Source organism: Amphiprion ocellaris, chromosome 14 (assembly GCF_022539595.1).
Source record: "Amphiprion ocellaris isolate individual 3 ecotype Okinawa chromosome 14, ASM2253959v1, whole genome shotgun sequence".
In the NCBI taxonomy this organism is placed as follows: Eukaryota; Metazoa; Chordata; class Actinopteri; family Pomacentridae; genus Amphiprion; species Amphiprion ocellaris.
In genome coordinates, this window is record NC_072779.1 from 15,582,898 (window position 1) to 15,609,384 (window position 26,487).

Sequence of the window (26,487 nt, forward strand, 5' to 3'; positions counted from 1 at the left end):
CTAATCCTAACTGGATCAGCATGAAGAAAGAGTAATTTTGCACAGATGAGAATTCTGTCACTTCAAAGAGTAAACCTGAGAAGAGAAAATACAAATCAGTTTTTGTTTGTAATAAGGATATGCTGCTTCTTTATCTTCTGAATATTTATTTTGTTTTTATGTCAACAAATGGGGTAGAAACAGTTGCTGAAGTATTTCTGAACCCAGGGTATAACTGAGTTAAAACAGTACAAAACAAGCAAATACACACTTCTGTGTCCAGATATATCATGGTACACAATGTTCAGTCAACATATAAAAGGCAGAACAGAAATTTACAATGTACTGTTTGGTACCACAGAGGCACAACAGAGCAACAGTAGGATGCTATAAACATTAACCATCATTTACAAAGAGAACAATGTACATATTTACCTGAAAAATTACATTTTCTCAGTTCTAAAACTGGGATTACAAACAATGTCTTCAATGATTTTATGCATAAAAGAAAGACTAATTGTCAGAGTCCATGTCGCTGTCTCCCCCGATAGATCTGAACTCTTCGCTTTCCTCGTCTTCACTGAGCTGGACATGGGAGAGCACAGCAGGGCCTCTCCTTCGTGCTTCATCTTCTTCATCTTCCTCCTCTTCCTCACTGATGCCGTATTCTTCTCCGTTTCCCATGCTAGATGGCGGCAACTGACTGCGACTTTCTGTTTCCTCATAGCTGCCGTAGCTGAGACAGAAAAAAGAAAAAGTGGGAAAGAGGCGTTGAAGAGACACATTAGCACAAATAGTGATTCAGAAGCACAGATATGGCTGTGATAACAAGATTTAAATAATTTATTCAGCAATTAATCACCCACAAGTACATTTGTGATAAGAATATGCTGACTAGGATGTTAATAACTAATCAATAAATAATTACTTGCAATTAATAATTCAACTGATGAACAATATAGGAACCAAAAAGGCAGAGGATGCCTTTCAGAAAGTGGACTGTGCATTAGCTGTAGTACCTGGTCTTAATGTTAAATGAGATGAAGACTGCAGTTTGATTGTGTTTAACACTGCAGCAACCTGAAAAGGCAATCACATTGACTACAGGCAGTTCCATTATGGGGCATTAAAACACACTGGGTCTGCTAAAAAATCTATTCTACAACTGAGTAGTTAATGTATCCAGGCCACTTTTATGACTCACATGTCCAAGACTAAAAATGGCCCCATTGGCATGATAAATAATATTCACTATATATCATTCATACAAAATGATTATTCGATTACTGATTGAAAACTAATTTTGAAGATGCTTGTCTGTAAATGTCTGATGAGACTAAGACTATCTATGGTCTTTTTTTTTGTCTGCATTTATTCTCATTGTTTAACTCCACAAAAGGGGTGTCAACATTATATGAGATTGATGCATATTTTAGACTTGCAGCCAAATATTTTAATATTTAGTGCATGTGTGTGACCATCACCAGCCCTCCCTGAAAGCTAAGCAGACATTCTTTATTAGAATTCCCTATTATGAGCCAGGGAGGACAGTGCTACACCTCAGTGATGTGTGGGGGAAACAAAGACTGGACAGGACGAACAGGACGACCAGGGATAGAAATTAACAGGTGGTGCTATTGCAATTAAAAATTGTAAGGTGGTGTGTTATTCCCAACTACTAACTGCCCATCAATACAACAGGGAAAAAAAAAAAACATCTATCAACTATCTATGGTCTTGAGTATCGTAATGGAAACCTGAGTATTGATTGATGAGCTGACGTACCTGACATTGCTGTCTTCCATGTGCGGCTCATCGGGCACATCCCCATCATACGACATCATGCTCTCATCCTGCTCCATGCCCATGCGAGCCGTGTCCTGAGCTCTCCGTGGAGGCGCAGGTCGCACATCAACCTCTCTGTCGGAGTCGCTGCCACTCTCTGACAGATGTATGGCTGCAGCAACACACAATGTATACACACATAAACATGAGGCCTCCAGTGAAATTACGCAAAAAATTTAACTTTAGGCAGACATTTTGTGTCCAACACATTTGCCGTATCACAAGTTCAGAATTACGATTTATTTTTTTAAAAAGCACTTCAATTTCTGCTCCAGCACTGCCAGTGGACTTACAGGAGAATGGGTTGTCACCCTCCTCTTCGCTGGCATCATCCTCTCCATCAGACATGAGCAGGTCCTGGTACAACACACTGGCTTGGGCTGGGCGGTTAGATCTTCGGTCTTCTCCGTCCTCCTCTTCCTCCTCCTCATCTTCCTCCTGATCATGCAACCGCCTGCGAGGTGGCAGCAACATCTCCTCTTCATCATCATCGTCCTCAAGATCTCCTTCTGCATCCTCTGCCTAAAGACACGGGGTACAGGAGGTAAACAACAACAACACCAAAAGCTATTAAGTAGAAAAAAAGTCTTATGACCAAAACGTAACTTGTGAACAAGTACCTCAATGTCCTAAATAATCTATTAATCTATCTTAAAGTACATAAAAAAACACTTTCCAATACCAGATCATCTTTTTTCCCCTTTTCTAATCACAGCAGTCACACAACTTGAAAGCAAAGTAATTTGGAGTTGCATAAATACCGATGGATTAACTGGGTGGATACATTATCTACAAATCAAGTTTTTCTTACAGGAGCAGGAGTCTTGGGTTTCCCATCATCGTCCTCTTCAAAGCCTTCAATATCCACATCTGACTCCTCCTCACCAGGTCTTCTGCTGTGTCGACCCTGAAAGGCAGAATGAAAAAAGTCACATTTGCCAAAAGACAAACTCTGATGTTAACTGTGTACCACCAAAACTAATTAAGTAGGAACAAAATCTCCTGATGAATCTGGATGCTGTGAGGATAGTTAGAGGAGAGGTTGCAAGCCTTATTTCTGTCTCTCTCCATACCTGCCCCCCTCTCTTCTCTGGAGCAACCACTAGAGGTCCCTCAGAGAAAAGGCTGCTGGGCTCTCTGGGCAGACTCCCTGAAGCCCCGCTGTCAAACAGATCAGCAGGCTGGCCAACACCACACAGAGGGGCACACACAAGCAGGAAGACAGGACAAGGGGGCAGGAACAGGAGGGAAGGGGAAAACAGGTTGGGAGAAAGAAGACACTACAGTGAAGAAACTAGATTGTAAGGAATAAAGTCTGGAAAGGACAGTTAGTGCAGAGAACAAGTGAAGAAATACCAAGGGCAGGAGGAGCAGTACAAGGTGTGGCACGGAAGCTACTGCACACGCAAAACTTGTGACTACTTGGTTTGGCTCATTATAAACAGTTGGCAGCCTAATGTCTATTGACAGTGTGGTGCAAATGGGATGCCCAGAAAACCACCATTTGCCCTGCTAGTAAATAAAAACATTGTCAAGGACGCTCTCTTACCTGCGGTGTGTACGGCCCAGGGGTCATTGGGTCCAGACTCTCCAAGTCTGCTGCATCCAGAGCTGCCTCTTTAGCTGTAGAGATGTCTTTCTCCAACTGCGTCAGGTGTTCATCGTACTGCAAACACAAAAACAAGTGAATACAACACGGAAAAATATTTTTCCTGCTCATGAAAATAATCTGATTAATTCTGCTTAATTCAGTAATTCGGAAGATAAAAAAAGTCTTCATGAGAAAGTATGAAAATATATGTTGTTATTCAGTGAATGAAACCTAAACCATCTCTTAAGTGATACTTGCAAATAACGGAGCAGTGGGTTGTTTTTATTGCAACTTAATCTAGTTTGTTACAATGTTTTAATCAAATGTACCACTTAAAACAAGGATACATTTAATAAATCCTCCAACCACTGTAAGGTATGAAAGTGTTGTGAAGTGTGAGAAAAAATATTACCATTAGTAATATATTTCTCTAATATTTCCAATTAAATCATTCATTCAGTGGCAACAATTTAGCAAAATTAGGCAGCTAATTAATCAATGAGTGAATGTTAGTAGTGGGAGAAATGCTCAAAACCTTTTCCTTAAGTAACATAAATATCCCCACAGTAAAAATACTGCCAAATAAAAAGGCCCACACAAAATTTTATTTACATAAAAATGAAAGTGAAAGAGGAATCGAAATTTAGAGAGAACATAAAGCAATTTTATTTTGGTTCTTAATCTGATAAATTTCATTCTCTTAATAAAAATCTTACAGATAAGCAGAATCTGTAAAGGTATTAGAAGCCTTAAAGATACCTATTTATATCCATGACAATTCCTATTTGCGCTGCATAGAACAAACTATAAGAATCAAACTGAACGTACCTCTGCCAAGGTCTGCTTGCACACATTGACAATCTCCAGAGCTGTCTTGGTGTAAGGACTGTCTGAGCCTATCAGAGACGCATAAATAATGATGCTATAACAACATTTTTACATAACCACAGAGCTCTGTTTCACGTTGGGAATTTTTCAGAGACACTGACTGTCACGGTAACAGTAATAAAAACATTTACCATTGTACTTGATGCTGTTGGTGTGGATGAGACTGATGTCTGAAAGGAATGCATCTCGGTTCTGGTATTTATGTTTGGAGATGTTCTGTTGGACCAGGAAATACACACACACAAACATTAAGATGTTTCTGTTTAATTTCTTTTCAATCCTGCTAAATTTAAATAATGACATTTACTGTAAGATTGACATCTCAAATCCTCTCACCTTGCGGATGCTCTCCAGATCCATAGGGTTCACAATCACCTTATAATAATCTGGCACAAACTTTTTGTTTACAGGATGGTGAAACGGCCAAGACTACAGAGGAGAGAATGATGGAAAAACGAAGGGCAGCTCATTACCAGACTCTACACTTGTTCTTAAAGTGACTGTGGTAAGAAAGAAGGAGGAGGAGGTGACTCACATCAGGAACCACCATCATCTTCTGAGTTACAATGTTGTCCAGGATAAAGGAGAAGGCCACCTGATCATCGTCATCCAGTAGGGGGTTGATGGCTTTCTCCAGCCTCACCAGCCTGTCCTCCTTCTGCACACACATACAAAGATTTAATGGTTAAACTCATAAAAATGGGGAAAAATGCGAAATAAGATAAAAACAAATCCTTACTGGGGTAATATTCACTCACCTCTTTCAGCTTGGCATCGCACAGATCCAGCATGGACTGTGCAACTTGTGTTATTGGATGTTTTGCCCCTGGTGGAACAAAAACAGAAAGAAATCTCAACACAGTCCGAGTTACTTTTCAACTCAAGAGGCTGCTAAATATATTCTCATAACTTTACCATTGTAGGTGGCACTGTTTTTGACAATAACTTCCACTGCTTCACGGAACTCTTCCCGTGATGGATACATGCGCTTGCGTACATTTTCCCTCAGTGTTTGCAGGTCCATGGGCCGAGTGATAATCTTATAGTAGTCCTTTACAACCTTGGCATTGACTGGCGTGTGGAACGGGTATGTCTGCATTGAAAACGCAGCAAAGATGAGACTGTAGAGCAGGAGAGGAGGTGTATGGAAATGTGAAGTGCGTGCCTGACAGATCTTACATTGGGGTGATCCCTCATGTCATTGATGATGCTTTCGAGCACAGAAGACAAGGTCACCATGGGATCGGTGCGTCTGCGGTGGATGGCCTTGTGGGGTTTCTGTCAATATTAAAAAGAAAAAAGTAAAATACCTGCTAAAGGGACTCTCGCTTCACAATATGTTAGAACAAGCTGTAAAACAAAGCTTACATTGAGGTAGTCACAATGGACTGCGCTGCCTACACGTCTTTTCTTCTTTGGTGGCAGCTGCTGCTTGGGGAACTTGAGCACTAAAGACTTTCTGCGCACTTCGTCAGCACTGTAGCAGATTAAATAGGTTAGAAACTGGCAGAGGCAGACGTCACAGACCATGCACTAAAACTCCCTGGTAAAATTCTTTTCAGTGGCAAGAGAGACAGAAAAAGAACAATCCTCTACCTTTCAATGAGCTGTTTGCCCAGCACAATCTTAGTGCCCTCCACCTTGATCAGTTCCTCATTGTCGTTGTGGATGACAGTCTTTTCCAGCTCCTCCTCCTGCTCCTCTGTCATGGCAACTGGGTTTGAGGGTGGAGCGTTGGTTTGATAGTACAGTGGACAGAACTTGTTGGTCCTCATGTGCCCGATGGCTCCACATGCTCCGCACTTTAGCTAGGGAAAAGAGGCAAACATTAAGGAACACGACAACAATCTACCTGTGTCATATAATAATAATTGTATTCAAAGAATATATTATTTACAGGAAACAGCAAATCGGCCTTAGGTTTGCATTAAGCTGGGCACTAAGAAGGCAGTGAGGAAAAAGTGAAAGAAAGAAGAATAGTACTAAATCAGCAAGCTTACTTTTACCTTGAGGTCTGGTCTCTCCTTGACCTTCTTGGTCTTCTTCTCTGGGGGTCCCTTGATCTTGTCCTTCTCCTGGTTTCTCTTCAGCCTCCTCAGCTGCTCCTGAATACGCCGGCGCTCCTTCCTCATCTCTTCTCGGTGTTGCTCATCGAAGAGGGCGAACTTTCGTCTGCAGCAACAAACATTGACAATACAAGCCGTTTAACATTCACTGGTTCATTAGTGGTGTTACTGTGGACCTATTTAAGTGGCAGTCCTATGATATAAAGTCTCTGGCTTCTGTCTTTGTCCTTAATGAGCTCAGGTCCATTCTGGTGTACGGTAGTATCAGGTCGACCTTCTGGTTAGATGCTTAACTTAATTAGCAGCAGAAAAACATATATAGGATAAAAGGCATGATAGACACGGGGTTTTATTTATTTATAAGGCTTACTGGCTTCTTACCCTCCTTACACTACCTCATTACTGTCTTTTTATGTGGGCCCTTACCAAAGACATTCAAATAATTGGATTGCGTTGCTGGTACTTGAAGATTTCAACAGTACTCACTGTGCTTCTGAATCGAAAGCTTGAGTCATTTTTATCCTTTGGGCAATTCAGGTTATCAATTTCAACTTACTTTATTTCCAGTTGCCACTATTTCAGTTGATTATTTTAAAAACTTAAACACTTTAAATAATGTTTTTCATCATTTTTCCAACTTTGCTTTTTAGTATTTTATTGTTATTGTTGTTGTTATAGTTTTGTATTTGTGTGCCTCAACCTTTTATTTTCTTACTCAGCTGCATTGTAAATGAGGCTTTCATACATGAATGTACTCCCAGTTTAAATACAGGTTGAATTATTGAATAAATTCAAATGCACACATTAAATGTATGGTGCCTGTAGCCACACCGAAACTAATTAGCATAATTATCATTAAAGTTGCAGCCAAGATGTGAATCGTTATCACTGCTTCCTTTATTAATTAAACAATCACTCAGTAACGATTAGCCTTAGTTTGTGCAAGATCATTTTTCCTATTGCACTGTGGTCCACGTTATGATAACAGAAACTTACATAAATTCATCATCCTTGGTGGTTCTGATTCTGGTGTAGGCGTCAATGACTGCAGCTTTTCGCACCGTCTCACAGCGGACATATTCTTTACCATCCTCATCCCTGAAGGTACGATAGATCTTCAGCCTTCGTCCTGTGGCTGAGGAGTTTAGGCTGGTGACGGATGATGTATCATCGTCTTTGTGGGAGCTTGTGGACAAGGAACTGGCTATAAAGTGAAGGGAAGTAAAGCTCAGGATTAGAGACACATCAGCAAGTATTCTTAGTGCATCATTAAGTCCGTGTTCACTATCTGGAACGCACACTTACACAAGCCTTTGCGACGCTCTTTGCGCCCCTTGATGTCCCGATCACTCTCCTCACCCATCAGCATTCTCTGCAGCTCCTTCCTCTCCTGTTCCTCCCTCTCGCGGGAAAGCTGGGAGCTGGTTTTCTTGTTCTGCAGCATGTTCTCAATGTTCTTACCCATCTCCTCAAAGTCACTATCCTCTGCTGAACTGCTGTCTGTGTCTGTGGAGAGCACCTCTGTCGACTCTAGCACTCTGTGTTGGGGTGCAACAAGAAAATGTACTGAAGGTGTGCGCAGACGGAAACCTGAATTATATATTACAGTGCTAGATGAGACTCTTACTTGTTCTGTAGGTCAAAGATCCTCTGGCACTCTTCTTTGTAGCGCTCCTGGTGTTCAGCGACAGAGAAACGAGAGCCTCTGGCAAACTTGCTCATGGGTCCTTCACCTGAGCGCGCCTGCTCAGTGGACATGGTTCTCACCACATCAATAACCTCCCAGCGTGAGAGTTTCTTGATCTAACAACCAGACAAAAGGGATTATTTGAACAAACCCTAAAGATGTCGCAAATAAATTAAGCCATGTGCCTTTCCCACATTTGTCACAGATAACAAAAACTCCAAAAACATATTGATCTGTCTTGCACCTAAAGGTTTTCTTTGGAAGTTCCATAAGGAGTATTAAAAAGACATATGAACAGAAAATATAAGTTATCAATTTTCATGATAAAACCAGTGGTTACTGTGATAGTTACAGTTATCCAACCTGGGATCCTTGCATATGACCCTGGTCTTACCTCTTCCTCAGGCACACCAAACTTGCGCAGCAGTTGCTTTGCATTCTTCAGTGACAGCCTCCTCAGATCAGCATCTGTCCCTGTCACAGTCTTCTTTGCAGGCTGAGGCTCTTTGTCATCCTAAAATATATGCACAGAACCAAAGTTTTCATCCTCTACACTAACACAGATCAGAACATGAACAGAAGACAAAGGTGATGTGGCAGAATTTCACTTCAGAAAGTCAGACCTTCTGTTGAGTGGGCTTGTTGGGCACTTTCACATAGGAGAAACCCTCTCCACAGCCTGTAGGATCCGCCACACCTGTCACCTCCAACAGGCATTTCCCCTTCATGGCAGAAATGAAGGCTCTTGTTGTGTTCCAAGGAGCTGTCCGCACCTAGGAAGTATGGCACAGAATCAGCATCAACCGAAAAAGCTTTTGTCATGTCTGGATCAATTAACTTCTATTAACTTTTAAATATGCTGAAGTGGTTGGATCAATACCTCATCATCAATCTTCATCTGAAAGTCCTCCTCATTCTCTTCCTCTGGAGCAAAGAAGGATTTCTCACCGTACCCAGCATCCTAAAGGAGTCAGATAACTTACAGTGAGGCAGTACACACACTATTTATTTCTGTACACCATCTGAAGTTACTTGGAGGTAAACACTGTTACCTTGAGCCTCTGCTCTGCCACCAGCATGCTGTAGTAAGCACAGCATTGCTCTGGAGACACCATGGCCCTGATCTCTTCTTCTGTAGGCAATCTGAAGTCAGGTTTCAACACCCACCAGTTTGAGTCCATTCCTGGCATGAGAAAAAGGCACTTTATTCATTTTCTCTCACCTAAAATGTTTGCTCACAGAATGCAGCCATAAAGAAATTAGTTTTTGTGCTGCACACACCTGGAATATTTCACAGCAAACATTGAAATCTAATGTGACTGTACTCTAGGTTAATAAAAGACATGATTACGAACTACTCTGCTCTTCAGTTTAACTGGTGGTTTTTATGTTTTCTCTTTAATTATTGCCCTATTTATTTTGTTTTGATTATACTCTTGAATGGCATATGCTCAATGATTCCACCCGATTTGAATAAAGAGTGAATTAATGAATTATTAAATGGAAAGAAAAAAAATCTTGACAGTATTTAGTTTCCATTACACGCTGTGCACATTGCAGAAATATAAGATGCAGTGATGCTGAACAGCCTGTCTCCCTGTGCTGTGCTAAGAATACATCTTGCCTCTAGCATGAAATCCACAGCAGGCCTAAAACTCAGATTCCTGTCTGTCAGTTCAAGTCACACAAACTGTTAGGCTCATGCAGCTTCAAACAGCATACAATCTCTATATACCCTCAACTTTGGCCCGATTCAACACAGCTGTATTAGGTTAGTCCAGTCCACGATAATGATAGCTAAATGTGTTTTAGTCTACCTGTACGTTTGAAGTCAGCACAGAGCTTGAGTCGTTTCCTGATGCTGCTCTCTGAGTGTGAGGGGAAAGCTTTCTTTATATCCTCCATGCGGATTCTCCTGGGTCGATCCTTGCTCTTCCAGAACAACCGGTAAATGAATACCTACAGAACACAGACGTGAAAGCTAAGCATTTGCGGCAACAAAATTTTCCAGGAAAGATCGAGCAATCAAACATACCTGCAGGAAGTCTCTGATATGAGTATTGGCTCGTTTGGAGTTTGGCCCTGGAACTTCAAACAAGGGGCACTCCTGACCGACTACAAAAATGTCCACAATCTCTCTGATGTAGTAGCCATGTCGTGTTCGGAGAACCAAGAAATCTGTCTCTGGCATCTTGTGCAGGTAGATTGGGGTACGGAAGAGGTTGTTTTCAAACGCCTGTAAGAAAAGGGGCAGACCGTCTCACAGTTTGCCAAGATAACAGACCAGCGATGTTTCATATATTCACATAATTATATTGACTGTTTGACTGTGATGTTGACCTGGAGCAGCTGTCCAGGATGCAGAGAGCCCAGGAAAGGAGATGTGTGGCAGTACACAGTCTCTCCATATTTACAGTCGGGTGCTCCGGGATCTTTTCCAGGTTTCTGAATAATGAAGTAACAGTGACACACGTCCAATAAACAAGTGAAAAAAGTGAAAATTTGGTGATATGGTTAACTTGAATATGATCTTAAATTTACATCAGAACACATATCTGCACACCTTTCTTGGACAGTTTCTTGCTGAAGTGGAAAACAAATACTAATCTCACCCTTTTGTAGTAGTTTTTGATTTTGGTAGCCATGCCGACTTGCATGATGAGAGGAGCATATTCTTCACTGTACTCTGCCAGGATCAGATCTCCATCTTTGCCTGTCAAGTCCTGTGGCGTTCGCATGAAGAACATGTCTCCTCCTCCTGCTGCCTGTCGCTCTTGTTCTCGCATCTATCCACAGAACACATGCAGTCAGTACAGCATTAACATTACTGCAAAAATGTCAGAAACACTATGAGGTTTTCTGTATGTTCCCAGAGTAATAATGTTTGTTTTGAGCAGGGCTCCACCTTGGCCTTTTTCTTTATGTGTTTCAGCAGCGGCTGAACAGCGTGGGGGCCGGGCTGAGCCAAAGCTCCGAATGAGTACTTCTTCAGAGTCGGTCGATGGAACTGGCGAAGCTTCATGGGCCCCATGTGAGTAGGGAAGAATGGCTGCCTCAGCTCCAGAGCTGGGATGGAGTGCTGGTAAAGGAGGAAAATTTACTCAATCAAATTACATAATATCAGTTAGTGCTCTATTCTTTAATGATGTATGATTTAGTAGGACACTGCCCCATATTTACAGTATAGCTGACAATTCAAAGTATCTTCTTTTTGCTCACGTCTTGTCTTATCTTACAGTTGTGGGCTGCTGCTTACCTGAATGATATTGCCACCAAAGGTTCCCCTGAGGCCCTGCTGTTTGGGATAGTAGAACTCATCATTGGAAAGGTTCCAGGGGTCCTTCACTTCTGGCTGGGACATGTTCTGAATTGAGAGAAAGCATATTTAGTTAATGTCTTCTGATGTTTAAACTGAATTATGGGAATACAAATTAAAGCTTCCATTGCAGTTTACAAATGATAGTAAGCCTCAGATGCCTGAATTCTCTTTTTATTTCACTCAGTCATCCCTGATCTTCTTCATCAGAAACATATTTTATAATTTCCTTATTCTCTTCAAACCTTCCTTGAAGATGTACAGCTTGTAATCTGCCAGTTTTCATCATCAAACGTTCTTCGGCATGCCGTGATGAGACAACATACCTGCTGTGGCTCATCTTTTATAACCCCAGTCTTCCCCAGCAGGATGCGGCTCTTCTTGATTGCAGTTTCCTTCTTGTTCTCTTTCGATGGGGAGTGAGAGGTTGTCTCCTCCTTTTCATCCGGAATTTCTACAAGAGACAGCAGCGTAGCATGTATCAAAATTAAGCAGCCTAGAACAGGACATGGCTAATTTAAGATGCTAACAAGTAGCTTAACAAGATATAATTTTTGAATATACCTAGAATTATATTCTCATCATTAGGGTCCAGTGTGAGAACAGGTGGTGTGAGCATGTAATCCATCTCCTGGTCATCCCAGATAATGCTGTCTTCCCAGCGTCCATAAACCAATTCTTCATTGTCAATTGGAAAAATGGAGAACCAGGGACAGTCGTCTTCCTGAGAGGCTGCAAAGAAACAAAAACAAATGAAGATAATACAGAAAACTAGCCAGACAAAACATGTCTGGTGAATAATTTTTGCATGTAGTGACCAAAAAAATGAACTTACCCTGATTATCATGGCTGTTTTTTTCCCGCTTAGAGCCAGAGATAGAAGATGCTTTGGGCATTGGTGGAGGTGTAGGCGGCACCAGCTGGGAATTACTTCTTGTTAGACCTGTAATATTAAACAGATTATTGTAGCTCTTTTACACACATGCTGCTCCACTATCAGCGATCACTGCACACTAGTAATTTTAGAATACTGTTGAATTGAGTGTGTAGCAACCTTTGCATCCACCATTTGTGCACAGTATGTAGTTTGCATCACGTAAAAGACATACAACAAAATTCACTTTGTATTTCCTCCTGGCATCTTACCCTGCTGTGCGTTGTAAGCATTGGCATTACGGGTCATGCTCGATGGCAGCCATCCCGCCAGGCTGGCTCGCTGAGTCTTGGTGCCTTTGTGTTTTACGTCCTCCCCGTTCCAAATTATATCATCCTCCCATTGCAGCTGAGTGACCATCAGGAAGAGCTCATTCTCTAGGGCCTGTCTGTCTTTTTCTCCATCACCATCATCATCATCATCTTTGTTATCACCAATGTCCTGCCTCTGTTCCTACAGACACATTATACACATTATCAGAAAAACAACCAGTGTAATTTCCCTGTTTTGGCTACAGATGTCTGTATTTGCGTACCTCTTGAGGAGGTGCTGTAGTTTCTTTAGGTGTATCCTGTTTCTCAGGTTCACTAGAGTCTTTTTCCTTAAGCTTGAACCCATAGTTGAAATTACTTCCATCCTCAGGGACACCTAACATGTCGTACCAGAGCTGGGCTGGACCATATCTCCATTCTGCTACTTTAGGTCGAGATTCCGCTTCCTTGTCCCCATCGCCACAAGTCTGTGAGAACTTTGATTCCACTGGAGCCATCATGGTTATCTAGACAGCATAGAAAAGCATGTGAAGTGCTGGATATGATGACATATTGCCAAACTGCTGACAGCTATCATAATGATGGCCTACAATAGCATGTAGCACTAGAAGACTTACCTCATCGTCAGAGAGACACTGCTCTGGAGGTGGAGGGGGAGCATACTCATAAAGCCATCCAGACTTCTTCTCCTGGCTTTGCTCTGAAGGCTCTCCTTCTGGAGGAGGCGTTCCAGGCTGAGGGTCTCGGTGTTTCCTCTTCTTTTTCCTGCGGGCACTCCTCCAAACTGACGGCATGTTTTTTCCAGGACCAAACAATCGTAAGAACCTGAGCACCTAGCAGTACATCCAAAATGGGTGTCAGCGCACTTTTTGATTTTAAAATGATGACAAAATAAACCTTTGGCATACCAAATGATACATTTCAGCTTAGCACAGTGCCTGTAAAAATGGCTTACCCTTCCAGGCCTGAACTCTGGGAAGAGCTCTGTGACACCTGGCAAGGATTTGGCAGCATCTTTCTGCATTATGCCAGCAAGAGGGAGGTTGAGCCTGTCCGGGGGGCCTCCAGCCCCCGAGCCCTGGCAGGGACGATCAGTTTCTGATTCAGAGTCAGAGGAGCTGCTGAAGTCCACCTTATCACCCGTAGAGGATGGCGCAATGATTGAAGGCAGGATGATGCCATCACCATCTTCTCCAACTGCCAGGACAGAGAGTGACAGATTATAGCAGCAGTACAGACAATCAAATTTTATCATTAAAATTCGATCCCTCAGGGGGCAGCACATTACAAACCGACATCATTCTGTAAAGTATATTACCAGGACAGCTGAGGAACATTGTGGAAAACCATTGTAGTTAACACAGTTTGTTCCTACATTTACAAGTGCAAGTTAAAACTCTTCCATGCAAAGCCAAAGTCATATGTTTACAACACCCAGAAACACCGCCGGGTACTCTAGGCCTGAGCTCATCTGAGATGGAATGATGCAAAGTGGAAAAGCGTGCTGATGAGTCCACATTTCCAATAGTTTTTGGAAATCATGGACGTCGTGTCCTCTGGGCTAAAGAGGAAAAGGACCATTCAGATTGTTACCAGCACAAAGTTAAAAAACAAGCATCTGTTACGGTATGGAGGTGTGTTAGTGCCCATGGTATGGGCAACTTGCACATCTGTGAAGACACCATTAATGTGCATGCAGGTTTTGGAGCAACATGCCATGTCTTTTTCAGGAACGTCCCTGCTCATTTCAGCAAGACGATGTCAATCCACATTCTGCACGTGGTACTATAGTGTGGCTTCGTAGTAAAATAGTTACCAGACCTGCCTCCCGCTGAAAATGTGTGGTGCCTTATGAAGTGCAAAATATGACAATGGAAACCCCGGACTGAAGTTCTACATCAAGCGAGAATGGGAAACAATTCCACTTACAAAGTTTCAACAATTAGTGTCCTCAGGTCCCAAATGCTTTTTTGGAATGTGTTGTTGACATCAAATTCAAAATTTGTGAATACTTGCAAAAAAACATAAAGTTTATCAGTTTGAACATTAAATATCTTGTCTTTGTAGTGTATTCAGTTGAATATAGGTTGAAAAAGATGTGCAAATCATTGCATTCTGTTTTTATTTATGTTTTACACAACGTCCCAACTTCATAGGAATTGGGGTTTGTACTTGAAACTCAAACCTTGAAGAGATAGGTAGCTCACAATTTCTCAACAGGGACTAATTATGAGTAAATATGTCCTTACCAGTTGGGCTCTGAGTTGAAGGTTCCTCTTTCTTAGCAGCAGATGTAGGTAGACTTGGTGGTGGTGGAGGAGGCATAAGTTTAGAGTCAATATCCTCACAGTCAGCATCATAGTCATCCTCGTCATCTAGGATTAATGAATGAGAAAATAAGTTTACAATAACACAAATGCAAACAAAAGAGGATTAATAAAGTCCAACAACATTTTTGAATCCTTGATTAGAACACAAAATATGGTGACATAACAACAAAATGCAAACAAAAACCAAAAGAAAAAGGATAACGGAAAACATCTCTTTCATGCTACAATCTTTTGTTTTCCAAAGATCAAATCCATTTTATACATCTTGACATAAACAAACAAACATAAAAGCCTGTTTTTTAACAAAAATTATCAAATACTGAAAATGACAGAGCTGTGCGATGATCACCTGTTTTCCTGCTGGGCTGCAAGGAGCCCATGGCCTGACGGTACTTCTTTGTCTCATCCTCAGCAACTTCACTGATGTCAGAATAATCAACTGCATCGTCGGTGCTTTTAACCCAACCTGGATGAGGCAATATGTTAAAAGTATTATTAATTTCTATTTGTGACTACACTCATACAAAGTTAATTTATGTATTTACACTCACCCTCTGCATCCACACTACCAGAGTCTCGGTTTTCCTCCTTATCATCATCCTCATTGGCAGTGATCTCTGTGATGAGTGAGCCCAACCCCAAACTACCCAAACCAGCTAGATGCTTTTTGGACTCCTGATGAGGAAATAGGGAAGGAACAGAAGATCTCAGTGAAAGTGCAAATTAGCTCAATTTTAACACATATTCGCCAAAAACAGTGCACTATACATCGCTTCCATCAGACATTAATAAGCTTTCAATGCTAGCATACTTATAAACTGTTCATAAATGTTGCTGTACTGAAATGTCTTTCAACCACCCACATTGTCTAGAACACTGTCGTCCTCTAACTGTCCATCTTCATTGATGTTTCCAAAGAGGAAGCCAGTTAGAGAAAAAGGGCGATCCTGGTCCTCGTCACTGTCCGAGTCCGACATCCTGAAAGGACAGATTCAGATTAAAAAAACTTTATTTGTCCCCAGAGGGCAATTAAAAAGGCACGTAGAGCAGGCAGTGCAACAATGACGTAATATAGAAATAGGGACAAATATATATACAAATCTAGAGCAATAGCATTTACAGTAAAAACACTTGGATCATCTTCTCACCCAGAGTGACTCAGAATATTAGTGAGCTACCTCACTGTGATCCTTAATTTAACCTCCCACTGCATTCATGCTGAATTTCAACAAGGACAACACGTCAAAGTGATATTTTCTATGAACTTACTTGTTAAAATGTGAACAGAGAAATTTTTGATCAAATTATCAATGCATACATTTTGTTCATCTTTCAAGAAAACGTCATCACTTCAACAGTCACACCACAGAAGATGGTTGATACTGAAGCTTTGTAGGTTAACACAATACCTGATAACGTTAGCTGTGCTTCACTGAATAAATAACATTAGCGTTTCGTACGACGGTTAGCGTTAGCCCACATGCAGCTCAAAAGTACATTTTAGAAGTTTAACAGACTCAAATTACACTCACCTTGCGCGACTTCTCTTCAGATTTAGTCAGTTTTGGTTTTGTCCAGCTTGATGTACCTCCTGAATGCTAACGCTGACAGCTAACTGAGTTAGCTAATGCTAGCTAGACAAAATAACATACATTAGCTAGAATATATGTTGTTACATTTTGCTCTGTATCTACATCAGTATTGCGTGGTGGAGAGGGAAAAATACAAAACGCATTTAATGCAGTGTATAGACAAACTAGTTCGGTATAAACGTCGGTGTACATTTATGTGTCACGCACTACAGCGGGCTGCAGGCGGAAGGTCCAAGTGACCCGGATGAACAGCGTGATGCGTTCAGGTACAACGCAGAAACTGTGTGCGCAAAAAGGGCAAACTGTAATATCCGAAAATTATTAGGAAATATACATCCACGGGTGTCGTTGTCTATATAATGCAGTATTACAAAATGCTGATTTTTTTTCATTTTCAGTTTCTGCCGCTTTTAATCCAATGAAATGTTTAAATTTGGATTTTCTGCGGTCCTTAAAGAGTGACGACACTGAGCTTTCCGAACCATACATTAAACTATTGCATCTATCAGTCATATGACGGCGCACACTATTTTTTTGTTGCTTGACTCTTTTCAACTCCTTTTTTGTCGAACATTGTGGACCCTTGGGGTCGCTGACTAACCTCTTATCTGCGATTAGTGTAGCCCATTTTAATTAACTGCCTAAATGCCAGCCACCACTCCTAAATTAATTACAGGTTCAGAATTTGCCTTCTTGGTTTTAAATAAACATTAATAAATGTGGTTACTAAGGGCACCCTCGTGGAGATAAACCCTGAAAACCTTCCACTGAGTGCGTCTAAGGACAGAGCATGGCCGCAGTTGTTGGGAGTTTTTATAATGTGAAAACTCTCTGGGCATCTTTCAGATTCATCTCACCTGGTCCTGCTTCAGTTTATAAATTGGTGCAGTCAGCTTGTCCTCCTCTCTTCTCTGGCTTCCACCTTATTTGGTTTTGCTTTGTTTGTACTTAAGTTAATTTCCATTTTAGGCCTGTAGACTTATTTTTAGTCTCAGCTCATGTGGGGTCACCCTGTGCTTATTCATTCTTGAGTTGGGTTGTGATATCTACTACTGCAGTATTTCTTCACCACATTTAATTCAGGATGACAGTTCCCTCTCAGAGAACACACTGTATAAGCTAAGGCCAACCATTTCTAAAGTTTGCACTTTTAATTCTGATGGAAAATAGATCAGTTTGTGAGCACCAGTATGTAGCAAGTTTGTTTGCTTAAAAAAATCTTGTTAAAATCTTTAAACAGCCTTTTATATGGATTCAGTCATCCAAGGTTTCATATATAACAAACATAAGGAATCAATGCTCTTAACATGCAGCTTTTATTCTTCTCCAGAATCAGGTTCAAGGCAGAAAAGGATTATTTTTTATTGAAAAATTTTTACACATGCTATTCTGATGCAAAGAGATGAGTTTTAGGGGTTTAATCAATGACTACAGATAGACTTGAGCAGAAACACTGTGCATATTGAGCATTTTTAAAAGCATGAAAGCTGAGAAATTATCAGTACTCTGCAAGTATGTGTGCCTCATTTCATGCCTAATCGTTTGATCAGCAGATTTTAGTATGAATCTCAAAAATCTGACTCTCTTCATGGTGGATTTTTATCAAAGGGTACTCTTTTGCACAAATACATGATAAAATGTAATTTAGTTTTATTTGTTTTGTCAACAAAATATCAGAAAATAACACAAAATGTCAATCGGTGTCTTCAAAAGCCTAAGATTATGTTATCAGGTGTCTTGTATTCAGTTTACGGTTATAAAGAAGTACAGAAGCCGGAGAATATTCAAAATTTTAGAAGCTAGAAACAGAAAACTGACTTTTCCTTCAGTCAAAACAGCTGGCAACTACTTGAATGATCATTGCAGCTCAAATAGCTAAAGTTATGAAAGATAAATTGTTGTGAAGTCAACAAAAACAGCATACAATAACAGTTTAGCCAGTTTTAATAGTTTTAAAACACTTGGATTGGAAAAAAGTACAAAAGTGATCCTGGACACCACAGTATGAAACCAGCCCAATAATGTAGGGTGATAGGTGTGTTCCTTTAAAAAGCATCTTCTACAGACATGTTAATTTCAACTGGCCTTACCATACACATACTGTACTCACTAAAACAGATACAAGCAATAGTTTAAATACAATGGCTGACCCCAGTAATACATTTACAAGTGATCCTTAAAAAACTAAGTAAAAGGGGGGAAAAGAAGTCTGACCACAATGCCATCCGGTATCTGGCAGTAAAATCATGCAGTATTACAATCGTTCCACTAAAGAGAAACAGCAAAGCACTACAGCTGTCACACAGTGAGAAAGAGGGCAGCCAAGAGGCGTCGATCAGACGACCTTTCAAAGTGTTCATTGGTTGTTTTATGAATTGTTACTGAGAGAGTTCTCTACTGTTGAGCAACAGCTCAGTGGTCACCCTTCCCACGTTTGCATACATTGTAAAGTTGCACATTATCTCTGTAACGGAGAACTTGTCTTCCACAATCGCATCCATTTAGAAAAATATAACTAATTGCTATTGAAGAAAACCCCAAAATGTGGGATATTCTCTTAGTATGTTGTGAGGAAATAAAAAAGCTAGGAAATACAGTTGAATAAATAAAATGCATGACATCCATAAAAATTAAGTGGATACACTGAGTCAACACAATGCTATCCACATATGCACACCATGCTTTTTGTTTTGGCCCGGCAGTGTTAAAAACAAGGGCTCCATCGTCCACTCCATCCGAAGTCACACTTCATGATCCAGTGGAAAAGTCGCCATAAAATATCTAAAATATGTTGACATTTAGAGAAAAAGATTTAACAATTGATTTCCATGTACAACATGGCGTCTGGCGTTACCAAGTAAGAAGTAATCGATGTTGATGGTAAATGAGGAAACACAGGAGGGAGACTTTCACAGTGTTACAAAAATGAAGCCGCTCTGTGTTGTTACCCGCTGGCCGGCCTATTGTTAGGGCAACAGCAGTGAGCTTCCTGTCCGGTCAAACTTTTTTCCCTTCGAGAGGGCAGCCACTTGTTTCATCAGCTCCCTGTTCTTGGACTGTGGAAACAAATGAATAACTGTGTCAGATAACAGATAGACAGTGGCAATTTTAACACCTTAGTGGAAGCATTAAAAAACGTTTTAACATTACAAATGATACAACATTATAAACGCTGGTGTTCAATAGCATCAGTTGTTCTCGTTCATGATCGCGTGTTACTACACCTACTACAGCCCAAAGCTTGCCAGCTCCTTATGCAAGTGTTTCCTCCCTTGATGCCAGAATTTGCTCGACAGCTCATTGTCCTTGTTTAAATTCCCTACGAATGTTGAGATGAGGAAGAGGGGGAATCATTTTTATAAAGAGCTGCACTGATGGAGAGCAGAGGATCAACACCAGTCCACACCTCTGCAGTGACTAGTTTACATCAGGTAGTTTTACAAACTTTCATTACAGACAACTAATCCAATGTTACTGGCAAGTGAGACAGAACCAACTACTGCATCTCCTTCTCCTTCTCTAAACCTCTTTCTGCCAACTTATACCATCTGCTGTAAGACTGTACACCATCAGCATCACTGGCTGATGTTAACATAAACCGGATTTATATAATATCATCTCAGACCACAATAAAATTTGCACAGCAATTTTTGCACTGCTGCATCTTGCACTTTTACACTTATTTTACAAGCCATTTTATACTGCTGTTTGTCTACAGCGTGTTAATACTGTATTTATTCATTTTCATCCTTGTAGATATTGTACATATTATTATTATTATTATTATTATACATATGTTTGTTTCTGCTGTAAAAATGTTGCTGCTGTATCAATATGAATTTTCCCTGGCATGGGGAGCAATAAAAGATTATCTTATCTTGTGCCACTGTTTGCAGTATATGCCCACTCATGAATGAAAGTTGCCTTGAGTGTTTAGTTTGTAATAGCAGGTGACTTGGTCTGCTGCCATGAAATGACAAAAATATTCTGTATCTTTAGGGCTTGTTTGTGATTTCACATCAAATGTGTTTGGTTCGGTTACAACAAATTCAGGCCTTTTTGCACAGTTAGCATGGTTTATTTTGGCTGGTGTGAAAGCTGCCAATCAGCCTTCAGTAGACTTGCCCTCAGCATTTCACAACATCAATTATTGCTTATTTTTTCAAGAGTATAAACCTTATGTTAAAACTTGATGATTTTTTTCATCATCCAAATTTGTCTGGGTTGTTAAAAACACAGGTTTCTGTGGTGTTACAAACCCAGAACACATTTATTACTGCTTGACATGGACTTTAAATATTGGTTGTGGTTTGAATGGCAGAAAACACACATTTTATCATTTACCTGGCTCACTGATAACTGGTGTATAGAGAACAGCATTATACAAAAAACAAACATATATGGTTGAGCTACACAAGTTCTGCATTTAAAACTTTAATCAGTATGTAAGTCTTAAAAGTAAAATTTACTTAGAGTATGGACAATAACAGTGTTCATTCTGCAATACAATTTCTCTTATCATTGTTTATGAAGTGTATATGATATTTTTAATATTACTGTTGCATTGATGTGTCTGTTGCATTTCACTGCTGCAGATATTTGAGTCTGAGCTAACTTTAACAACTTTACATACTGTTGGTTAGTTTAATCTACAGCAACTTGTCATATTTAGTTTGAGAAGTAGGCGAATTGTCCTACCCCATAGAGGAACCTTCACTTTATCACAAACATTAAAAATTCAAAGATATACGAGGACAAGCATTTCTAATTTGTAATCACATACAGTATATATGTAAAAGTACTGTAGCTACATTCTACCACTCTCCACCACATTTTACCTTGGATGAAAACAAAGCAGCAAACATGATTAGAACTCAATTGAATCTGCAAGCTACAGCCAGGCATACTAAATTCATACAGCAGTACAAAGGTTTAGCCAAACTGAGTTAACTGTATGTGTGAAAACACTTTTAGTGCATCAAACATAAGAAGCACATCAGCCTCAGAATCACACTTTACAACCAACAGCTGTAATGAAAAGTTAACCACAAAAGGAAATGGCTCAAGTGACGTACTCCTCAACAACAGAGTGAAAACATGTGCAACAAGTGAATCATCCATGTATGACACTGGCACATACTGAATGTGTGGCGCAATCGCTATATAGGTCCAGATTCTTTAATTATTTCCTGATAGTAATACAAACTATAACCTAATGGGGTGTCCAACGATTATACTGCAACATCTGTATTGAACCCGTTATGTGTTTTATTAGCTAATAAAAATTAGACTATTCTAGAACAAAAAGTTTAAAAGAGACAAAGCTGGTGACACTATCAAGCACATACTGTCATCAGTGCATAAATGAGCACTTTTATGACATGTCACACCACACAGAGATAATATATTCCTACCTGCTGTTGCTCCATCGCTTCTTTGTGTGATTTCTCCATTTGGTTCATCTTCACTCTCATATTTGATTCTTGGTACTGAAAATCAGCCTTGAGCTCTGTAAGCTGAAGGAGAATTTCATCACTCAATCAATAACTGAAGCAAATACAAGCAACTATTAAATGGAGCAGCTTGATTAAGCCTGATAATTACCTTCCGGTCCTTCTCTAGGATGGTCTGATCCCTTTGCTGCAGAAGTCTCTTCAGAGACATCACCTCCTCTTTCAGCTGGCTGATGAGAATGAAGTTGTCTGTTCCTCCAGAATCCATGGACTGGGTAATGGAACTACTGTTGAGTAAAGGAAACAGCATGAATTGAATGTTGAGTACTTAATGAGGGAGGAAAATGTATGCAGTTACATCATCAATTATACCTGTCCCCATTGGATGGCTTCATCTCCAGTTTTGGTTTCTTCTTTGGAGTCTCCTTCTGGATTGAAGACGATTTATGGCTGCAAATTGAACGAAGACAGCAGTGTACAATTTGTAACTGTCAATACACTGTAATGTTACATTAAACCTGCAGTTCTAATAAGAAGTCGACTTTTACCTCTGCTTCCAGAGTCCCTGCTCCTGCTCAGGACTCAAGCTCCCACTCAGCCTGTAAAAGATGGGTACACTTAGCAAACATAGCAGATACACAAATCTTTTACTATTAAATGCTAAAAAAAAAACAAAAAATGTCTGTGGATGAAATACAGAGGGAGAGAAGTAATACAACAGAGAACATACTTGTGATGAGAGCTGCTGTGTCTGTGTTGGTGGTGGTGGTGATGATGGTGTGGTCTGGAGTGGTGGTCTTTCTCATTCAGAGATGAGGAATTAGAAGAACCGAAACCCTTCCTCTGCTCCTTAGTCTTCTGCAGGACACGGCGGTAAGACAGTGTACAGAGCCAGCACAGCAGTTTTCCATCCACCTGTAACACCGTCAGGAGAGAATAGGTCATAAGACTCACTGTCACACATTTGCTGCATATCTAAACTGCATGTGTGTTGGCTTTATACCTTTCTCCTGCCCTCCTCCTTACGGTCAAAGGCGCATTGCTGTTTGCACTGTTCGCAGGTCTGTGGAGGTCCATACTTCTTCTCTGAGTTGGTACAACGCTGACACTTTGTCCCAATAAACGCTGCGATGATGTTACAGTACTGGCAGGGTTTGGGCTATAAAGACAGACAAAAACAAATTTAAAACATTTCAATTAATTTAAACAGATTGAGCAAATACAACTAATGTTAAAAGTGCTTCAGTAAAAAATTCTGGTACTCACAGTGCCAAACTGTTTGACATTCTGGGCACATTTCTTGCAGATTGTATTTGTTTTACTGTGAAGAATAAACAGGATTTTACATTCAAAAGAAATTACATAAAAAGCAAAGAAATTAATTAATTAGCATGAATAAAAAACAAGAAGTCATCACTAGGGGCTTAGATCTTACCTTTCCTGCTGGAACTCAGATCTGCAGTACGTACACTTCACTATCGGGTGTGCGATACGACACTCCTGTGGTACCAAAACAAAGAAATGTCAGTGCTCTCATGAGAGTCTGTTGGCAAAACCGGACAAATAAATTGTGCTATTAGAACAGACACATCAGAAACAAGACAGGCTTGTAAATGTGTATCAGCACAACTTAGTGTGTGTGTGTGATGTGCAACAGTTCTTGGCTACAATATCTGTGAAAACATCAACATCTCACTATTCAGCAGTTGGCCATTGTTCCTAAACATTCAAAATATGAATTATGAGCTCATACTACCATTTAATTAACTGTGGAAAGCAGACTTAGACCAAAATATATTCCAACAATTTCAAATTTTGTGCAAATGGATGGAGAAATGGCCCAAATTGGTGCATAAAAATTCCTCTGAATGCAGGAAGTTAAATGTTAGCTGCTCAAAATTGATTGATGTGTCCCCTTCAACATTTGAATTAAACCTATGCCGTCGGGTGTAGGGCTTGACAATGTGGTAAAAATCAGCATTAATAATCGCAACCATGTGCGAATGTGGGCAACATTGGGATAACTGACATTAGCTGGTATTCTCTAACATTTAAATGCTCTTGCTGGAGAAATGGAACTGCATCATAACCTTCATAACCATCTTGTACCATCAACTATCACTGTGCAAAGCTTAAGAGTGCTGTAAATAATTCATAAAGAAATGATGACTCAAAAGTGCTGGATGGATTTTTACAGAAAATATGAACCAGAACAGAGTGACAGTAATAAAGGTGGGAACCCAGGGTGTATTTGAGGATCAAGGCTGTGAGATTGCTCTGCCTCATCTTTATACTTTTATCTCCTAATTTGTACATTAAAGTACATATCAAGCCCTCCAGGAGCAACACGTTGCCAAATACGCACAGTGATGGAAATTCGTAAAAACATCACTTCATAAAGCCCTCTGAACAAACACCAACCATGTACAGATGTGTGATGATTGTGTCACTACTCTTTTATAAACAGTACGCTGATAGGGAATGATCTAAACATGGTTACGCTAATACGGTCGTTTTCCAACTTGTTACATAATCTCAGCTTGCCTAACCTGCTGTCGTAGCACCATCACACCCGGGTGGCAATAACATCCGCACACTTACACACTCCTTTTAAACACTGTTCGTGTCATGTTTACAGTCACCCTCGATCCCACACACTCCCAAACCTTGCACAGCTGCTGGCCCTGCGACAGCTCCTCGAAAGGGTACCGCTGGTTACACTTCGTACAGGCGTACAGAGCCGACGTTGCCATTCTAACTAAAGCCGCCGAGCTAGAAGAGGTTAGCAGAGTCCAGCTGCAAACTGAACGGATTAACGGCGCTATTTCCTTTCTTGACAACTACTAAGGACACACACCGTGTTGGCATCCAGTGTTAGCTAACGTTAGCTTGCTCGGCTAGGTGGGTAACACAGAAATAGCTTAGCTGGAGGGAGCAGCCGAAGAACAATAAACTCCAAATATCTGTAGTCTTCCACTGCTCACACGTTATCCAGGCACTCTGACTTGAGATTATCCGTTAGTTATGACGCCACTTGAGCTATCCGTTGATAACAATCTGGCTATTTATATGAAGTTTCCGCTGTTCTCGCCAAGAAAGCTGTTTTCCTTGTGTTTTCCTTCTCTCTTTTTGTATCAACGCCGTCGTCGTCATGTAAGCGGAAGAGGCCGACGGCTCCCGAAGAAGAAAAGGAAACCTATCGCGACACTACATCCGACCGCGGGATTTACAGTTTGAATCTGCGCAGCCAATCAGATGTCCAGATTCTTTCAACACGCTTCCACAACATACACAATCAAAATATCAATGTACACAGTTTTTAAGTTTGTGAGACTGTATTAAAAGTTTTTCTTCCCTGTACACTCTATGTGGTAGACAGTGGAAAGATGTTTCCCAAAGGTAACACTGAGGACTTATTTCAGCACAGCAATCTTTAGATTTTTACCTGATAAATTGAACCATTTGAATTGTTTTGTGTAAAGAATCTAAAATGTAAAACACCACGCACCAAGCAAAGTAAGGTCATTCTGTTTACTCTGAGCTCAACCCTTGCTCCACATTATCATCACAGTGAGTACAGGCTAGCTAGACTGTTTTTTTCTCAACTGTGTGCCTTGGAATTAATCATATTTGTAATGATTTAAAGTCACAATCAGATGTAAAAGGTGTGCCTCAGAAATACTGATTTTCATACCAACACACCAAATCTGCTGACAAAAAAAAATCTGTTCATAACCCAATGATAAAGCAGAGCTTGTTACCCTTTTCTAATTAAAGAACAGTGTCTCAATAAAACGTGCTTTCATCTACAATTGATTAATTATTGTTATATATTGTTAGTTACTATAATGATTAGCGAGGTCATATTCAATATGTAGTTATAGGAAAGCATCCATACACATAATAATGTCCCTACTGCAAATATCCTGCTCATAGTAAGACTGAAACTGAAAAATCTCCCTAATAGAACATTTGACGTGACAGAGAAATATTTTGACTTAAGTGATTTTTATTATCCTTACTTTTTGGGCATTTGGCGCCTAAAGGCACTATCTACACCACTGTATTCTACTATGCTGCAATAGTGTTGTACTGTACTGTGGAGACAGTAAATTGCATCACAGTACTTTTTGCAACCTGTTAGATTTTTAATTTGGTTTTAGTTAGTATTCCTTTACAAAAAAAATAGTTTCTCACAAAACAACTGTGTTCAATTTGAAGCAAAATCATTTTCTAATTCCATCTGTGGCAAACTTCTGGATAACTTTGCTGAAGCACATGAAAACACTCCACATTCATTAGCTATACCCACTTTATCCTTACAGGGTCATGAGGGAGCTGGAGCCTTTCCCAGCCAACCCAAGATGACAGCCATTCATGCCCAGAGGAAACGTACACAGGCACAGGGAGAACAGCTGATCAGCATCACTGCTGAGACACTACTACTACTGTATATAGTATATGTAACTGTTCAGATACTATAAGCATTGCATAAAATGTGAACTTGCGGTAAACTTGATACAAACAGAAAACA

At 40.3% G+C, this 26,487-nt stretch overlaps 2 protein-coding genes across 5 annotated transcripts; both read right to left on the minus strand.

The window, feature by feature from the left end:
• Window positions 1-126: 126 nt before the first annotated feature.
• taf1 (TAF1 RNA polymerase II, TATA box binding protein (TBP)-associated factor) lies at window positions 127-16,737 on the minus strand. Of its 4 annotated transcripts, none has more exons than XM_023284022.3 (41): window positions 16,441-16,737; window positions 15,772-15,886; window positions 15,460-15,583; window positions 15,258-15,374; window positions 14,828-14,953; window positions 13,534-13,775; window positions 13,196-13,411; window positions 12,842-13,084; window positions 12,519-12,759; window positions 12,208-12,315; window positions 11,937-12,104; window positions 11,699-11,826; window positions 11,313-11,420; window positions 10,962-11,135; window positions 10,669-10,842; window positions 10,397-10,501; window positions 10,092-10,292; window positions 9,874-10,015; window positions 9,109-9,239; window positions 8,937-9,017; window positions 8,680-8,829; window positions 8,451-8,570; window positions 7,997-8,172; window positions 7,675-7,907; window positions 7,366-7,573; window positions 6,310-6,475; window positions 5,900-6,111; window positions 5,672-5,780; window positions 5,483-5,581; window positions 5,219-5,396; window positions 5,062-5,129; window positions 4,839-4,961; window positions 4,640-4,732; window positions 4,435-4,519; window positions 4,244-4,311; window positions 3,374-3,490; window positions 2,898-3,005; window positions 2,636-2,731; window positions 2,118-2,346; window positions 1,765-1,936; window positions 127-715 (listed from the first exon to the last, which is right to left on the minus strand). In XM_023284022.3, exons 2-41 carry the CDS (start codon window positions 15,883-15,885, stop codon window positions 493-495), a joined length of 5,976 nt encoding a protein of 1,991 aa, XP_023139790.2. In that variant the 5' UTR covers window position 15,886; window positions 16,441-16,737; the 3' UTR covers window positions 127-492. The 4 variants fall into 4 exon arrangements, with proteins under 4 accessions (XP_023139790.2, XP_023139789.2, XP_023139792.2 ...); XM_023284021.3 differs by having other exon boundaries at window positions 6,304-6,475; window positions 16,441-16,736; XM_023284024.3 differs by lacking the exon at window positions 2,898-3,005 and having other exon boundaries at window positions 16,441-16,736.
• A 1,689-nt stretch (window positions 16,738-18,426) lies between these two features.
• Window positions 18,427-25,115, minus strand: fam76b (family with sequence similarity 76 member B). Its single transcript, XM_023284006.3, has 10 exons — window positions 24,620-25,115; window positions 23,389-23,453; window positions 23,220-23,274; window positions 22,957-23,112; window positions 22,684-22,868; window positions 22,502-22,552; window positions 22,326-22,403; window positions 22,105-22,240; window positions 21,915-22,016; window positions 18,427-19,556 (listed from the first exon to the last, which is right to left on the minus strand). The coding sequence occupies exons 1-10, from the start codon at window positions 24,704-24,706 to the stop codon at window positions 19,467-19,469; spliced, it is 1,005 nt and encodes a 334-aa protein (XP_023139774.1). The 5' UTR covers window positions 24,707-25,115; the 3' UTR covers window positions 18,427-19,466.
• Window positions 25,116-26,487: the final 1,372 nt, after the last annotated feature.

What these genes read in the sequence shown, in the direction of transcription:
- taf1 (XM_023284021.3), bottom strand. Translation starts at nt 15,885, where the DNA reads ATGTCGGACTCGGACAGTGACGAGGACCAGGATCGCCCTTTTTCTCTA. An exon ending in TTCAACTCAGAGCCCAACTG is followed by an intron (nt 13,776 to 14,827) that starts GTAAGGACATAT and finishes CTGTCCTGGCAG; the next exon opens with TTGGAGAAGATGGTGATGGC. An exon ending in ACATGAGGGATCACCCCAAT is followed by an intron (nt 5,397 to 5,482) that starts GTAAGATCTGTC and finishes TTTTCAATGCAG; the next exon opens with ACATACCCGTTCCACACGCC.
- fam76b (XM_023284006.3), bottom strand. Translation starts at nt 24,706, where the DNA reads ATGGCAACGTCGGCTCTGTACGCCTGTACGAAGTGTAACCAGCGGTAC. An exon ending in TCTGAGTTCCAGCAGGAAAG is followed by an intron (nt 23,275 to 23,388) that starts GTAAGATCTAAG and finishes TATTCTTCACAG; the next exon opens with TAAAACAAATACAATCTGCA. An exon ending in TCCTAGAGAAGGACCGGAAG is followed by an intron (nt 22,017 to 22,104) that starts GTAATTATCAGG and finishes ATTCTCCTTCAG; the next exon opens with CTTACAGAGCTCAAGGCTGA.